Source organism: Pyxicephalus adspersus, chromosome 11 (assembly GCF_032062135.1).
Source record: "Pyxicephalus adspersus chromosome 11, UCB_Pads_2.0, whole genome shotgun sequence".
Classification (NCBI taxonomy): domain Eukaryota; kingdom Metazoa; phylum Chordata; class Amphibia; order Anura; family Pyxicephalidae; genus Pyxicephalus; species Pyxicephalus adspersus.
In genome coordinates, this window is record NC_092868.1 from 57,232,204 (window position 1) to 57,249,145 (window position 16,942).

The window sequence follows — 16,942 nt, forward strand, 5'->3', positions numbered from 1 at the left end:
CCATTTCTTCCACAAGATCATATGTTTTAAAGGTCTGAATATTTATTCAAGGGGACATAGGGGTTACTAAGGTAAGTCTCAACCAATAGGCAAAGTTTTACCTTCACCATTTTTCTCAAGGAGACCTTGAGATGTCCATACAAGGGTCAATGCACCCCTGTATTTGAAATTGGATTTTTATAATATATATTTTTTATTGTGAAATTGTAGATGTCAACATTGCTTGGCTTGTTCCAAGCAAAGTCATAACTCAATATTTTTGGAATGGTCACAGGAGCATAGGAGATATATAGTCCTCATTTGGCTGTGCCTAAGATTCAATCAATAATTTAGACATTGTAAAGAATAAGAGACTTTTATATAGTTTTCTTAGTGTTGGTGTATATTGTCTGTGATTGATGTATATGGTTCTATGTTAAATCCCTTAGAAGTCATTAGAAAAACAATCTGGTTTCTGGAGTGCAGCCAACAAGTAATGCATGGAGAAACCCCCCAATGGGTGAAAAATAAGGATATTAACAAAAGGGGCGCTCTTTATAGCCATGGTTTTATGTGGCTTTAATTGCAACAAAGGAACAACTTACTAAGGTCCCTTAGAACCTGGAACATGGAATTACACAGACACACATTAAAGTAATATACAACTACATAGAATGAATTTATTATGTACAATGTCCAAACTTTCTAGTAGAATTTTAGTAGAAACAAGTAATAAAATTCTAATTAATTCTCCATATCATCTACTTGAAAGTCCTTGGCATTAGATGGGTAAACCATTGTATACCAGGAACAGTGTGCAGCTGTATTGGGGAAATGATGGTACGCCAGGAACCTAAACCCCTAAATCTAAGTCCTAACCCTAACATGTAACTCTATCTCTTGGGTTAGGGTTGTACCAGGCAAGCAGGGTACCAAAAAACTACAGTAATACCTAATCTATTCAAGTGGAAAAAATGGAGCTTCTACATTAGTATTTTAACTCTAAACTAAAATTTACAAAGGAAAAATATAATGAAAATGAAAACCCAATTAATTTACCAGTTTTTGAGTGTATGTACACAGGCTTCTGTTCATGTCATCACTGCAATTTTTGTGAAGCTTCCATAATATTAAGAAGCCAATTGAAGCCCAAATGCTGACATTTTACCTAAATCTCTTTTTACATGCATTTCGATGAAAGGAAAACTGAATTTTGCCCATCCCTAACAGTGGTTCTTTTACTTTTTTTAGAGCTATATTGAAGCATTATGAACATCAATGGTAAACGTAACAGAGCACTATTGTAGAGAATAACCAAGATACTTCTCTATTACCTGGAATAAATGATTTTTGGGAAACAAAAATATACATGGTGGCAGAAAGTCTAATTTTTACAGTGTAAACTCCTCAAGGGTGGGGATTACCAATAATGCATCATGTTGTCAATCTATTTAACGACTGAATCAGAAAATACACAAAAGACAAAAATCATGATATAAATATTTTAATCATCTTCAAACATACAGGCAATGTTATTATAAAATCTTTTGTGCATTTATATTTATGCCCTGCACACCAAGCCCAGTGCCTCTACTAGGTCCCTTTTTTTCTTGGACCAACAATCACCCATAGTAGTTGTGTGAAGATTTCCTATGAGTAAGTAGGAGGCATTGTAAGATAACACTGCAAAGCATCCTATTAGAAAAAGTAAGTAAAAGAATTTCTATAAGCATAACCAGCAGGAGGTAAATCATTGATCCTGAATCTATTCCTTACTAATGGAGCATTTTATGGGTTTGCACTTTGAGCTTTCCATATTCCCTAGGCTCCTCTCTGGGCAATCAGGAACATTGTGGCCTTGTGGTCAACCAGGTCGCTCTTGTTTTTGCTTTGTAGGACTTCACTTTGAAGGATAGTGAACCCCTCTCCGGTGAGGACTTTGCTGACAAGGTTTTCATCACAGGAGAAGATGTGGTGCTTTTCTGTTCCAACCAGAAAGTAAGTGGCACCAAGGACTCCGAAAAATATCAACTGCCCACCGGGTTTTACCAAAGCGGCAAACTTCTTCATGTTTCTGACAAACTCTTCTCGGTCTCTGCTGACGATTTCCGCAGCTGCAGCCACCAGAACGCAGTCAGCTGGGGCCAGAAGCACAGGATCCGTGATGTTGACTTTGTTAAGGTCGCACTTTAACACTTGTTTCACTGTCGTCTTTAGCTGCAGCTCCTTCAGGTCAGTCAGTTGTCTGAATCACAAAGACATAAAAGATGGTTATGGAGAATGTACAACCTAACCATGGATACATACACCAATATATCATAGATTACACCAATGGCCCTCTTGTTAGTCTACAAAAATCCCCATTTGTATGGCTGTTTTTTTCGCTCTGTTTTATGTAAATGTACCATTGCATATATCTCCTAGATTGTAAGCTCTTTAGGGCAGGATCCTCTCATCCTCTTGTGACACTGTATTCGTTTGTAACTTGCAAGCCATATTTATTGTATAGCGCTGCATAATATGTTGGCGCTATATAAATCCTGGTTATTAATGATAATATTAATAATATATCCGTCCTTCAATGTGACATAATATCAGCTTCTTTCAATCCAATGCAGTTCATTCAACTTCTGGACATTTGATTGGCTACTTGGACTTTTCCCTTCGCCTTGAAACTACAAAAACTAATGTGACTGATACCAAGTCATTATTGAGATATTGTTTTATATTAATACATTTATTGTATTTTAATTTACATTGTGTATTAATGAGTACACAATAGTACAGATCTTAATTCATTTGTGTCGTTTTAATCTTTCTGAAGTTAAGCTTCAGTGGAATGGAAATCTCTCTGATATTTTGGTGCATGAACAGGAACATGATCACCGGATTGTTTCCCCAGAACATTTTCCCCTTCTAATGTTATTATTCTGTAAGTTTCTGGGATGCAGCGACTGAAATAAATGGTGTAGTGTGATCTGTAAAGCATGCACAGTGTTCTGGGATGATATACATTCAGGAAATGTCATGCATGCTATGTGTACACTGAAAATATAAACTTATTAGGTTAATATTTTTGGATTTTTTCACCTTTTTCACATTGTAGATGCCTAAAAAAGTGTAATTAATTAAATTTAATATTAAATAAAATCTCACCTGAGACCCTTCAGGTTTGGCAGGATGGACATCATATGTGACCAATCATAGGCTCCGGTGCGAGTGTAGAGCCATTTTGTCACCTCCATAACACAGCCTTCATTGAATTTCAGCACCGTGATCTGTTTGAAGAAATCACAGACTGCATAGAGGAGATGTAAGATTCCCCCAACACTAATGTCAATCAGGCTGTCCCCCTTTATAAGACCTTCAGGAAAAAGATAATAATAATAATAATATAGATTTAATAATTCAATATATACTGTATACTAGGTTGCTGGGTTTCAGTTCTCAAAGAAAAAGTATAAAACAACAAAAATTTTAACAATAATGAATGATATAAGAAATGCTAAATTTTCTACTATATACTGTATACAGGGGTGCTGCTTCCCTCTCTGTATTCAAAGAAGAAGTATAAAACAATAACATTTATAAAAATACATGATGAAAAGCAAGGGAAGAAAGATATATAGAGAAGAAGGGAAGGAAGGAATATGGTAAGATGAATAATGATAAATGAAGGAAAGAAAAGAGGGGGATCAGGGAGGAAGAAAGAGAAGTAATGGAGAGGAAATGGAATAGAGGTAGGAAGGAAAAATAAACAGAATAGAAACAAAAGGAAGGAAATAAAGGAGCGATTATAGGATGGTAGGAAGAAAATAAGGAATAAAGAACAGGAATGACAAAAGATGCCAAAAGAAAAGAATGAATAAAAAAAGGGAAAACAAACAAAGTTAAAACAGAAAAGGGGAAGGGAAGAAACGGAGAAAAGAAGGAAAGAGAGCAGAACAGACTGAATGGAAGGTTTACCTTTCTCTATGGCTTGGCGAAGTTTCTCCATAGGAAAGACTATTGTGTCATAGGCGAGGTCTGGGTGCACCTTCCCAGAAAAGAAAGTATCAAGGTGTTTCCTGGAGTCAAAGTAATGTACATTGGAGTAGATCTTGGCGTTGCTGGAGTCCATCTTCTGTTCTAAACCTGAGAACACTGGCTGGGGATTCTTCTTAAGGAGATTCTAGGTGGAGGCACCCAAAGAGCTGATCCATGGAGCACACCAGTCCCATCTTATATAGTCCTACCTCCGTCATAACAGGTGGCTGCGTTGTGACTGCATGTGAAAGTCCAACAACATAAATCACATTTGGTGTCACTTATGTTTAACTTTGTTTTTTTTGTCAACTCCAATATTTGTAAACCTCAGAGTGAAATGGTCATAAGATTATCAGTCCGCTGTCCACCACAAATGTTTTTTATAAGAGTTAAAGAGCGCCAATCAAGATGAACCTATATGTAGATGTATAATAATATTATGGAGCCTCAAAATGCAATTGTCATCAGGAACTTTCCTTTTTCTAGTTGAACAAAGTTTGGGAATACCATGGCTTGTATGGAGCCTGCATATCTACCTGAGGTTACATCTAATGATATTTGTGTTAGATCCCCTGAAGTATCCACAAGGATAATGGTGTTTCATCTTCAGCTTGGAGTCTTACTCATGTCAAATTCAACCTGAGCATCGGTCATTTGTCAACACAATGGATTTGGTGCTTGGGACATGGCAAGTACGTTGTACATTGTGCCTGTTATCATCTGCTGGCTGGATTGGTTGAAGTTTACATTATACTATTCATTGACTGGTATATATTTGGTGCCTAGGGGTTAGGGATAGGAGTACCTGTTGTACATGCAAATTATGGGTACAGCCGCACACTATACCTGGTATACACTATTAAATAAGTTTACCATAAAATAAGTGGAAATTGCACATTCAGTTATAGGGTTGCACTGGCTCTTGTTTGGACCTTGTAAAGCTTCCTTGGGAAAAAGTGGTGTAGGTATAGCTTTGCCTATTAGTTAATACTTACCATTGGACATTCCCATGTCACTCTATTGCTGTGTTAGGGCCCCTTAATAAATACTTCAAACCATATTATCCTGTGATACGAAGAAGTCCTCTGGCCAAAGCAGCCAATCATCAGGGATGAACACTATCACATGAGGAAGAAGACATTAACCCCATTGTAAGCTCCAAGGCTGGCATTAGAGCAGTGCAAACTGGGCAATTGCCCATCTCTATCATGTATCCAATTGACAGAATGTCAGGGAAGAAGGGATATGGAATACAGTGCATTTGGGGACCCCACTTTGTATTTATTCAGAGCCCTATTCTAACCAAAACCAACCTTGGTAAGTTTCAACACCATCCAACATGGTACTTACACAGAGTTTTGAGTCTTGGCTGTGAAGGTGAAGTGAAGCAAAGGGAAGGTAAGTATCTGTGGATGTGGGGGGTTAGTTCTTGGAGGTAAATCTGTCACTTTGTCTTAAATGGAAAACAAATCTCATTATATCAATGAAACCAGAGGCAGCCAGGCAACACCAGCAATGGCCCACATCACTCTCTCATCAGCAATCCTTAAACATACATCTAAAAATATAAAGTTTTGTTGGAGATAGAACTTCTTGTGTTTCTGTGGGGGAAAGGAGACAAGGAAAGCGTAGAGAAACAGGGTATGTAGGACATAGTTGGAATTATCACATTTATGAGGTGAATGAAGATGAGACAAATGTTAGTAGGAATGCTAATGAACTGCTAGATCAGTGTAATAAGAGAACTCCAATCTGTTAACAGTAGTTGGGTTAAGTAAGCTGTCAGAAAATAAGTCCCCATAATTGTAAGCAAGTGGGACCAAGAAGGTCCATGATGTTATGGTTCCCGGACAGGGAGTAATGCCACATCATACATGGTGGGAAAGGGAATGTTTTCTGACTGCAATATTCCTTTAGGTACAACTGTTCAACTGTATCTTAACTCTAATATCCAATTTGTCAATAAGATGGCAGCGACATGATGCATTTAGCCATGTAGACATTGTCCAGGCAACCTGCTTAGGTGTACAAACCTGGGGAACAAGGGTGATTTAGGTGATTTTGAACATAGCATTGTTGTTGATGGCAGGTTGGCTGCTCTTAGCATTTAAGAAACTGCTGATCTGCTTGGATTTTTATCAAAGAACAATATTTATTTATGGTTTAAAAATTAGAAATCTCATTCTCATATTGAATGGAATAATAATGGTGTGTGGGGGTATTTTCGTGGAACACTTTCAGTACTGACTGAACATGGTTTAAATCCCACAACCTCCCTTAGTTTTGTTGCTGACCATGTCCATTCCTTTATGGTCAGTGTCCCCATCATCTGAAGGCTACTTGTAGCAAGATAACAAACCATGTCACAACATTCAGAATATCTCATAATAATTTCTTGAACATTCACTGGACCCAGATGGGAATGAGTTCACTGGACACTAGATCTCAATTCAATAGAGATCTTTGAGTTGTGTTCAAAAACGATAAGCACAACATGGATAGGCAGTGGACGAACTGCATGATGGTACCATAGAGCAAAATCCCTGAGAAATGTTTCCAGCACCTTGTTCATTCTATGCCATTAAAAATGATGGCAGTTCAGAAGACTGAAAGGGGTCCAACACAGTACCAGCAAGGTGTACTTAATAAAGTGGCCATAGTATATATATATAGTAAATATTTGTATTTGTGTTTAAAACTGTGTAACCACTCCAAATACACTGTATTTTCTTTACAAACCAAACTCCAAGAAATGCATTGTGCAAATGTCAGAGCAATGAAACTGATCTCTGATATAAATGGGTTTTGCAATTGAATGTCCAGCAACCTCATATAGGTATAATGGCCAGGTGTCCACACATTTATGGCTTGGAGAATATACAAAAAAATAACCAAATTAATTGATTTAAAAATGAAAACATTTTTCTTTTGAAAGAATGGAAGAATACAAGATTCACTAATGTGCTTGATAATCATATGATCTCTAAAGTCAACCAGTTCTGACATGTGTTATCCATACAAACAGTCTTGCAAACACAATCTAATAAAAAATATTTGCTATTGGTCAAAGCAAAGAAAATGGAAAAATAAATCAGCATCACCAAAACCTCATACAAATCATCACAAAATAGAAGATATTGTGCAGCATCTTCATCTGAATGTTTGAAAAAATTGAGCTTAACATTTTTATCTTCACATATAAGAATCTAATCTGAAAACAGAATATTGTGTGAGAATCTTGTAAAGTTAATGCTTTGGGCAGGTAGATGGTTTTGAGGAACCAATCATAAGCAGAAAGTAGATTCCCATGCTATGCAGAAATTCTGCTAAAAGTCCACTGGAATCCCACGTTATAGTCAATACTACTGAAATGCTTCCAAATGGATTCACACATTTTTCCACTGATGGGTTTGCATTACACTGGAATACAAAAAATAAAAATAGAGAAGAAGTTGGGTTTTTTTTGTCAATGAAAAATTATATTATGATCAATTTAACAACAATTATTGATATATATGTACAACAGTTGCAAGTAGTCATCGCCATTAATATTTCATGGGGTGAACAGTCCAATTAGCTATATATTTTGGATCCCTAAACATATAGAATAATGGTCAAGTTCCATGTCTCTTGTTCCGACATGTTTTGCCTACAGGCCAGTCTGCCTGTCACTTACACTATACAATGGCATCCAAGGACCAAAAACCTGTGTGGAATCAACTGTGTTTTTATGCTTCAATGAGGTATCCCTCATAGAAAATCTGTATATCTTTCCAGAATACATAACACTCTTCTTAAATCCCCTGAAGAAGCCTGTAGGAGAAACGTGTCGGAACATGAGACGTTGAACCTGACCATTATTCCACATGTTTAGGGATCCAATATGTATAGCTAATTGGTCTGTTCGCCTAATGAACAGACCAACGACCCCTTGCACCTGGTGTATATATATCACTAATTGTTTTTGTTGAATTGATCACAAAATAATTCTCTATTGACAAAAAAATCCCAGCTTCTTCTGTATTTTTATTTTGGCATTCTATCAAATTGGAGTGGCAGTAACTACTATAGATTAGGAGGAAGATTGATAATTTTACTCCCAGCACTACACTGGAATATTCTTTATAATAAATGTCTGATTAAACTATAACTATGTGAGTTATGGTGTAACACATGCATTGATCATGATGACCTGATGACCGAAAATGTTAACCTGTTGCACTTCTGTCGCTGAATGACATGGTCATGATGATCTAAATGGATCCTTATCCTGCAGTGCATGGATCACTTTTAGGTCTGGCTTAAATGTAAAGGGAACCCTTTAAATTACAACACCCACAAGTATCTTATTTATTATATATGTGTTGTATTGCTGTTCCCAAAGCCATATCAAAAGAAACTCTACTTACTTTGTTTCCTATGGCAATCTCCAGCTCCCAGTTTTTACAATTGCCTATTAGGCTTAAAAACCAAAAAAAAAAGTTGATGCATTTCTATTGTTATAACTGTTTTGTGCCATGTTACCGTTGTAGATTGATACAGGGAATCAGGTTCAGTAATATCTCCCCTTTTCTTTTCCTTTCTTGATGGATAGTAACCAATGGAGAATCAAGCAGAGTTGTATGGACAATAAAATGGCCATGCAAAGCCTAGCAGAATCTGCAATAATGGGTAGTGGGGATCTTTGACATGTTGGACAATGTCGTCACAACCTCAGTGTCCGATCTTAATCGTTAGGTGCTTGACTTTTTCAAATTAATTGCTAAGGATTGCAGGGCCCATTGCTTCTATCACAACATTGATTTTAACGGAAATGTGCAGTTGTTCTTTAAAACCTCATAATGCCCAGATTTACATACTTTACTTACTGGAAATTGTATCTCTATTTTTTGCACAGCTCCTCCATCATCCTGCTGGCTATAGAAGACCCAGAGAGGCTGCGGGAAAACATTTTACTCTACATAAAGAAGTGAGCACATTAGTGATCAACACTAGAAAAAGAAATTAAGGAATGAATATAGCTTGTTCATTATTAATATTTTCTGGCTTTCCTATAACCCAAAACAGGAAATGGCTTTAAATATTCTGCCCCATATGATCCTGCACAACAATGTCCACTCATCTCCTCCACATGTATAGGAAAGTTCCTGATGACAATTAAGCTTTAAGCTTCCATGTTTACAGTCTGACATTATTTACATCTACATATACGTTTCTCTTGATTGGAGTTCCTAAATTCATCATTTGTGGTATAAAGTGGACAGCGAACTGATAATCTTATGACCATTTTACTCCAAGGTTTACAAATATTGGTGTTAAAAAAAAAACAAAGTTAAACATAAGTGACATTGAGTTAAATTTATGTTGTTGGACTTTCACATGCAGTCACAACGCAGCCACCTGTTATGACGGAGGTAGGACTATATAAGATGGGACTGGTGTGCTCCATGGATCAGCTCTTTGGGTGCCTCCACCTAGAATCTCCAAGAAGAATCCCCAGTCAGTGTTCTCAGGTTTAGAACGGAAGATGGACTCCAGCAATGCCAAGATCTACTCCAATGTACATTACTTTGACTCCAGGAAACACCTTGATACTTTCTTTTCTGGCAAGGTGCACCCAGACCTCGCCTATGACACAATAGTCTTTCCTATGGAGAAACTTCGCCAAGCCATAGAGAAAGGTAAACCTTCCATTCAGCCTGTTCTTCTGCTCTTTTTCCTTCTATATTTTCTTCTGTTTTATCTTTGCTTTTCTCCTTTCTTCCATTTTTCTTTATTCTTTCCTTGTGTCATCCTTTGACATTTTTGTTCTTTATTACCTAATTACTTCTTACCATCCTAATATCCCTTCTTTCCTTCTTTCCTTTTGTTTTCAATCTTCCTATTTTTCCTGTATACTGCCATTTCCTCTCTATTCTTCATTCTTATTTTTTCCCCCTCATTTTCTTTCTCCCTGATCACCCTCTTTTCTTTCCCTCATTTATCCTTTGCTCATTTTACCATATTGCTCCCTTTCCTTTTTCTCTTATACATCTTTCTTTGCTTGCTTTTATCAAGTTTTTATTATTCTTTCTTTTCAGTTTATTTTTCCTGCTCCTATCCATATAATTGGTTACATTTATTAACATATATAGAGTCAGTGGTGACTCAGCCTTGGGGTGCAGTATTTCTTCTGCCAGGAGTGTAAAGGGGAACAGATGGAGTCCAGAGATGAATAGAGGTGCAGTGTTGAAGGGGGGTGGGGGTGCAGTGGTTAGCAATGGGGGGTTAGTGGTTTGATAGTGAGAAGGGGCACAGAGGTGAGGTGTAGGGGTGCTGTTATGTAAATGGGGGGGGGGGGCAGAGAGATTTCAAGGGTTAGCATTGGTGCAATAAATTGCAATGGTGGAAAAGGAGTGCAAATGTAAGGAAATAATAAGGGGGTAGGACTTCAGAATGTGAGAAGTAGACAAGGGGGTACAGTGGTGAGTGGTAGACAAGGGCTGCAGAAATGACCCAAAGAATAAGGGATGTAGAAGTGAACAATGGATTAGGTGTAAAGTTGTGGGTATCATTTTTACTATTTTATTTTTATTGTTATCATTTTTGTTGTGCTATACTTTTTATTTGAAAACTGAAAGGGGATCAGCACCCTAGTATACAGTATATATTGAATTATTAAATATTTCTAATTATTTCTACCATTCATCTTTTTCCTGAAGGTCTTATAAAGGGGGACAGCCTGATTGACATTAGTGTTGGGGGAATCTTACATCTCCTCTATGCAGTCTGTGATTTCTTCAAACAGATCACGGTGCTGAAATTCAATGAAGGCTGTGTTATGGAGGTGACAAAATGGCTCTACACTCGCACCGGAGCCTATGATTGGTCACATATGATGTCCATCCTGCCAAACCTGAAGGGTGTCAGGTGAGATTATATTTAATATAAGTTTTTGTGATCTACAATGTGAAAAATGTAATAAGATGTAATAAGTTTATATTGTCAGTGTACATTCTGTTATAGCATGCATGACATTTCCTGAATGTATATCATCCCAAAACACTTTGCATGCTCTACATCACACTACATTATTTATTTCAGTCTCTGCATTACAGAAACTTACAGAATAATGACATTAGAAGGGAAAAATGTTCTCAGCACTGGGGAAAATATCCGGTTGATCATGTTCCTGTTCATGGACCAAAAATCATTTATGGTCTAATTTCCGAGATATTCAGAGGAAGCTAATATTATATCACATTAGAGTACAGATTTATGAAATGATATATTTATGATTTGTGTATTTTTATCAGCTTTAACAATGTCTTCTTGAAAGGAAAGAGGAGTTAAGAGGTGAACTTTATTTTTAAAAGATATACCAACCATACAAATGGGGATTTTTTTAGACTAACAAGAGGGCCATTGGTGACATCTTCTATGTCTTGGTCTTTTTGTTTCAGACAACTGACTGACCTGAAGGAGCTGCAGCTAAAGACGACAGTGAAACAAGTGTTAAAGTGCGACCTTAACAAAGTCAACATCACAGATCCTGTGCTTCTGGCCCCAGCTGACTGCGTTCTGGTGGCCGCAGCTGCGGAAATCGTCAGCAGAGACCGAGAAGAGTTTGTCAGAAACATGAAGAAGTTTGCCGCTTTGGTAAAACCCGGTGGGCAGTTGATTTTTTTCGGAGTCCTTGGTGCCACTTACTTTCTGGTTGGAACAGAAAAGCACCACATCTTCTCCTGTGATGAAAACCTTGTCAGCAAAGTCCTCACCGGAGAGGGGTTCACTATCCTTCAGAGCGAAGTCCTACAAAGCAAACACAGGAGCGACCTGGTTGACCACAAGGCCACAATGTTCCTGATTGCCCAGAGAGGAGCCTAGGGAATATGGAAAGCTCAAGGTGCAAACCCATAAAATGCTCCATTAGTAAGGAATAGATTCAGGATCAATGGTTTACCTCCTGCTGGTTATGCTTATAGAAACTATTTTACTCTAATCAGCTAATAGAATGCTTTGCTATCTTACAGTGTCTCCTACTTCCTTATATGATAAAAAAAATCTAAACTATGGAAATTGTTCATACATCAGTAATGTGTTCATGTAAAATGATAACGTGGAAGCACTGAGATTGGTGTGCTGGGCATTAATAGAATGCAAGAAACTCAAAACAGATTTTGTAAGAACATTGCTTGTATGTGCTAAAGATGATTAAAATATTTATATTGCATTTTGTATTTGGTTTATTTTATGATATAATGTTAGAAGACATTGACAACATAATTTTTTATATTAAACTAGATATGGATATGAATGCAGGGAACATCTTATGACCGCAGGGAATCAGGAAGGGTTTTTTTTTCCCCTGTTGGAGGAAATTGTACCAGAGTTTTTTTTGCCTTCCTCTAGATCAACTATGTCCATAGGGTGTCTATCTGGAATATGTTTATTTACCTGGCGGTTGAACTTGGTTAAATCTAACTAACTATATAAAGCCCACTGCTGAGGAGCCTAAAATTATTCTATCCCACAACCCGAGGGTTTAGGAAAATGCTCAACTAAATGTCCACATTGTTGCAATACGGCCTTTGTAAATAAAAAATATTTGAAATTATAAAAAGATAAAAAGCTCTTTAGTTGTAATGAGTACAATATTTGTGGAAATTAGGAAAGTCAAATTGGAAGCACCAAATTGGTCAACTAAATGGGTTAAAATGTTTGTTTCTGTATAATAGTCACATGTGTAAGTAATACCTTAAAATATCAGTGCATAAACATTTTCACCATTTTTCTTTTACTTGAAATTATTAAGGCTTCCCAAGCCTATTGGGAATCTGTATGCATCTGTATTATATACAGATCCTGCTGAACAGTCCTCAATGATAATAATGTTTCAGACACAGCACTCTGTGTTTGTGCAATGTTTCTCCACTAGTGCCAAGCTCCCTAACTCTGCTGAGCATTTCCTCTACACCTGTTGTTAATTCGAGTGTAGCTCCTGTGTTAACTCCTGGTTACCCAGTCTGATGTTTTCCTGCCTGTTACCTTGTGCTGTTCCAGTGTTTTTCTGTGTCTGTGGTGATCCCTGTGTCTCTCGTGTCACCAGTGCCTCCTGTCGCTTTCTGTGTCTCCTGTGGTCCCCTGTGTTCCCTGTGTCTGTGGTGGCGCCCGTGTCACCAGTGTCTATTTCATTGATCTCTGGTTGTTGACCCCTTGCTTGTTCCTGACCTCTCTTACCTGCTGCCTGTCTCGACCCTTCCTTGACAATTCTCTCATATAGTAATTTACTACCGTGCATCATCCTGCCAACAATGGTGTGCCCAAGGACCGCAACCTGGCAGCAGCCAGCAGTGCAACATCCTCACCACTAGAGGCTCTGGTGAAGACCTTGATGCTGGTTAGATTCTGCGCCTTATCCCTTCTCAGGGCTCACACCACTTTTGTGCAAGCTGTAGCGCCCCCTAGAGGTTCTGTGTCCCCAAGAGTGACATAGCGTTCCTTGGGACTTCTCCAAAGTCATGTTTCTTAACCAGGGTTCCTCCAGAGGATGCTGAGGGTTCTTGAGCAATGAGCAGTTTGTACCTCTCCGGTCACATTAAGTGACGCCAATGATCTGGCTATCTGTAAGGGTGACATTCTTTCCAATGACCAGCAATGTAAGGGACATTGTTGTGGATATAGTAACTATTGCAATGATCTAAAAGTTATTTCAAGTTAAAAAGGCCAAGAAGCACTGTTCTAGAATGTTATCATAAAGTAAGTGGAGAATCCAAATTCATGTATACGATTGCATGGCCCTTGTTTGGACCTCATAAATGGAATAGGCAGAGCTTTGCTAATAAGCTTTGATAATTCCTAATTGTAACACACTCCCATGCCACTCCATTGCTGCATTTGAGTCCTTATATAATCGGGTTTATTTTGGGTTAAATACTCAAACTATCTAAACATATTATCTTGTCCAAGGAAGAATTTCTCTGGCCAAAGAAGCCAATCAAAAGGCATGAACACCATCATGTGATGAGGAAGAGGTGAATGTGAATGTTACCGCGTAAGCTTCAATACCATCCAACATGGAGCTTACACAGAGTTTGGAGGTGGAATGGAGCAAGGTAAGTATTGGTGGGTGGAGGGTTAGTTCATACAAGTGAATCCATCACTTTGTTCTTAATGAGTCCCTTACAGCAACGAAGCAGGGAAACAAAACAATGGCCCCCATCCTCCTCTTGTGATGGTTTTCCTTTCTGTTTTGGTTTGGATTAAATAGTGAAGGGTTATAACTTCTGTAAGGATCACATTGCTTTTTGAGTCCTCACGGGAAGATTCATCCATTGTTCACCCAGGTGGTTACTGGTTCTACAACAGAAAGTAGTCACCTAACATAAGGTACAAGAAAATCATTCCAATGGAAACACATTTTTTCAGGTGACAGCTGAGAGCATTTCCTCCAATATACAAACATTTCTACTTACTTCTTGTTGTACCTAAAGGACACGGAGTTAAGGTGAATCCCCCAAATGGGTCACAGATGGCTAAAAATATGATAAACTGGGATTTGTATCCCACCCTTTCTATATAAAAAATCGTACCTGTGCTGGCACATAACATTTTGCCCAGAGTTCAGCTTTAAAATGAAAAAATATTGCTTTTGATTTTGAATTCCCAGAAAACTGAAATATACTGAAAATCTTCTCATCTCTGCAAATATTAGCAAAAGAAAATATTTTCATGGATTTCTGTAATGTGCCTGGGCACACAAACCACAGCCAACTCCAAATGTCCTTTTATCAAGTTTTATTACTGTCATAAAACAAGACAAGCGTTAAGTTCGATAAACGTAGTACAGAAAGGTAATGCAAAGGCAGGTCAGGAACAATCCGAGGTCAGGGCAGGCGGCAGACAAGAATGGTCACAAACAATCCGAGGTCAGGGCAGGCAGAGTTCAGGCAAGAGTCAGGTTTCAGACAAGGTCGCAATGGAAATGACAAACGGGATTAGCATAAACCAACACAAGAACGCACCCAAGCACACTGTGTACACAGAGGCTTATAGCGGGCAATGGTGGCCAGGACAGGTTCTCCTTAAATGGCCAGAGTGACCAATGACCTCGCACCACCTGGCGCCATTTGATTGGAGAGTAACTGAATCCTCAAACTAACTATGTCCCGCCCCGCGGTGAGGCAGCCGAGTGCCACGCCGTCTGGGGGTACAACAGGCACGCGTGGTAGCACGCCCACCTCTTCCCACAGCACCCCTGGGACTTGCACTACTTTGCACATCCAAAGGAGTGCTGAGAACAGGAGTTTCTGTAACCACGTCCATAGAGATGCAAAGGATGCCGCCTGGTTGAACAGTAGTTTGGCCAGGACGGATCCCTCCGCCTGCAGAAAGAGAAACGCTGCGAGCAGGGCAGCAGCCTCGGCCATGCTGCCTGCTACAGCGGCGTCTCCCTCTGCGGCTGGGATCACCAGCTATTATTACTTTCAACACCACCCCAGGAGATGACAAGATGTTTTAGTTATCCCAGCACCCTACGTTGAGCTGGGCATGCAGCCATCAGGCAGGTAAATATGTTATATTGCACAGGACCAGGAGCCCATTAATAATTGAGTACCAAGATTCCAACAGTAACAAGTCTAGAATACAGAGCATGAGAGTGTGCATGAAGGCCGGAGCTGTCAATCTGGTGACTGTCCAGCAGATTATTTAGTAAATGCCCTATAAAATTCTTTGCTACTGCCCATCCTGGGCACTAAGTCTTTATGCCCAGCATATGAGCAACACAAGCTCTACATGGCGGGTGCGCACCTCTTGGCACCGATTTTTAAGGCTATATACCTAAATAAGGTTACTGGACAACTTAAAAAACATGACCATTAATATGAAGTTGCCTCTAACTGCCTGTAGTTGTCAGTTCAGGAGGATACATGAGAAGATGTAGCTTTTAATCAACATTCCAACTCATCAAACTATTTCCTTATAGAGCTTTACCAGAAAAAAGCATTCACAAAAATGTTGCTACCAGGATAGATTTTCCCATATGTGTTTATGCGCTGTAGCTCCAGCAAATACCTTAATTGGAAACACCTGGATTCAGAGATCTGATGGGGTGTCCACATAATTTTACCCATAAAGTGGGTGTTGTGGTCAGGCCTACACAAACATCTGGCTCTATAGTATACAAAAAGCTGTTGACAGATCATAATGAATTTCAGTCTAGTTTGTAACGTTTCTCTGCGCTTCTTTGTGAGCTGTGAATAATAGTATTTCCTAAAGTTGTTTAGGTTACCCATTTCTAGGGGCTAAGATACCCATTTTCACATGGTTAAGTCATCTATTTCGTGTCTACATGTTTGCCTTAGGTTGGCCCAAAGAAATGAAACTAAATTATATCTGAAGGATGAAATACTACTTTCTGCACACAGACAATACTGATAATTCTACAAAAAAGGCTCGCAACAAGGAACAATAGAGATGAGTAAAATAACGGACCATTCATTCCATTGTGACCTCTGAACCACCTACCAATTCATCTTCCATCAACAGAGCTAAAGACACGCTAAAGTACTCTCCAAAATGCTCAGCAGTGCTAGGGGGCTCTGCACTAGTGGAGGCAGGCTGCACGAATGCTGAGTGCTATGTCTGAGTCGGCTAAATAGCCAGGGATGATTAGGAGGCTATTTCCTGATGCTATTCCTATGTATGATCGGAATATTCATTGGGTAAATGGAAATGAAGGACTAAAATCCCAACAGTAAAAAGTGTCAGACACTAATGTGAAAAGTGTTAAGGATCAGTTTGTAATAGCTTGAATTCATATTGTAATCTTGAATCAAATCTTGTGTTAGCCATGAAGGGATCGGAGTTCTCCTATTACATTTATCTCGTAGATCATTAGTATTCCTGCTAATATTTATCTTATCTTCATACAGTGCCCTGTAACAGACTCATATAT

At 38.6% G+C, this 16,942-nt stretch overlaps 2 protein-coding genes across 2 annotated transcripts; one reads left to right on the plus strand and one right to left on the minus strand.

Annotated features, from left to right (window-relative positions):
- Window positions 1-1,800: 1,800 nt before the first annotated feature.
- Window positions 1,801-4,099, minus strand: LOC140340288 (indolethylamine N-methyltransferase-like). Its single transcript, XM_072425344.1, has 3 exons — window positions 3,946-4,099; window positions 3,136-3,343; window positions 1,801-2,224 (listed from the first exon to the last, which is right to left on the minus strand). The coding sequence occupies exons 1-3, from the start codon at window positions 4,097-4,099 to the stop codon at window positions 1,801-1,803; spliced, it is 786 nt and encodes a 261-aa protein (XP_072281445.1).
- Window positions 4,100-9,532: 5,433 nt separating this feature from the next.
- On the plus strand, window positions 9,533-11,871 carry LOC140340289 (indolethylamine N-methyltransferase-like). Its single transcript, XM_072425345.1, has 3 exons — window positions 9,533-9,686; window positions 10,707-10,914; window positions 11,448-11,871. The coding sequence occupies exons 1-3, from the start codon at window positions 9,533-9,535 to the stop codon at window positions 11,869-11,871; spliced, it is 786 nt and encodes a 261-aa protein (XP_072281446.1).
- Window positions 11,872-16,942: the final 5,071 nt, after the last annotated feature.

Bases quoted from the DNA above. Each gene is read 5' to 3' on its own strand.
- LOC140340289 (XM_072425345.1), top strand. From the start codon at position 9,533: ATGGACTCCAGCAATGCCAAGATCTACTCCAATGTACATTACTTTGAC. The intron at 9,687-10,706 runs GTAAACCTTCCA...TTTTTCCTGAAG, and splicing joins TCGCCAAGCCATAGAGAAAG to GTCTTATAAAGGGGGACAGC. The intron at 10,915-11,447 runs GTGAGATTATAT...TTTTTGTTTCAG, and splicing joins CCAAACCTGAAGGGTGTCAG to ACAACTGACTGACCTGAAGG.
- LOC140340288 (XM_072425344.1), bottom strand. From the start codon at position 4,099: ATGGACTCCAGCAACGCCAAGATCTACTCCAATGTACATTACTTTGAC. The intron at 3,344-3,945 runs GTAAACCTTCCA...TTTTTCCTGAAG, and splicing joins TCGCCAAGCCATAGAGAAAG to GTCTTATAAAGGGGGACAGC. The intron at 2,225-3,135 runs GTGAGATTTTAT...TTTGTGATTCAG, and splicing joins CCAAACCTGAAGGGTCTCAG to ACAACTGACTGACCTGAAGG.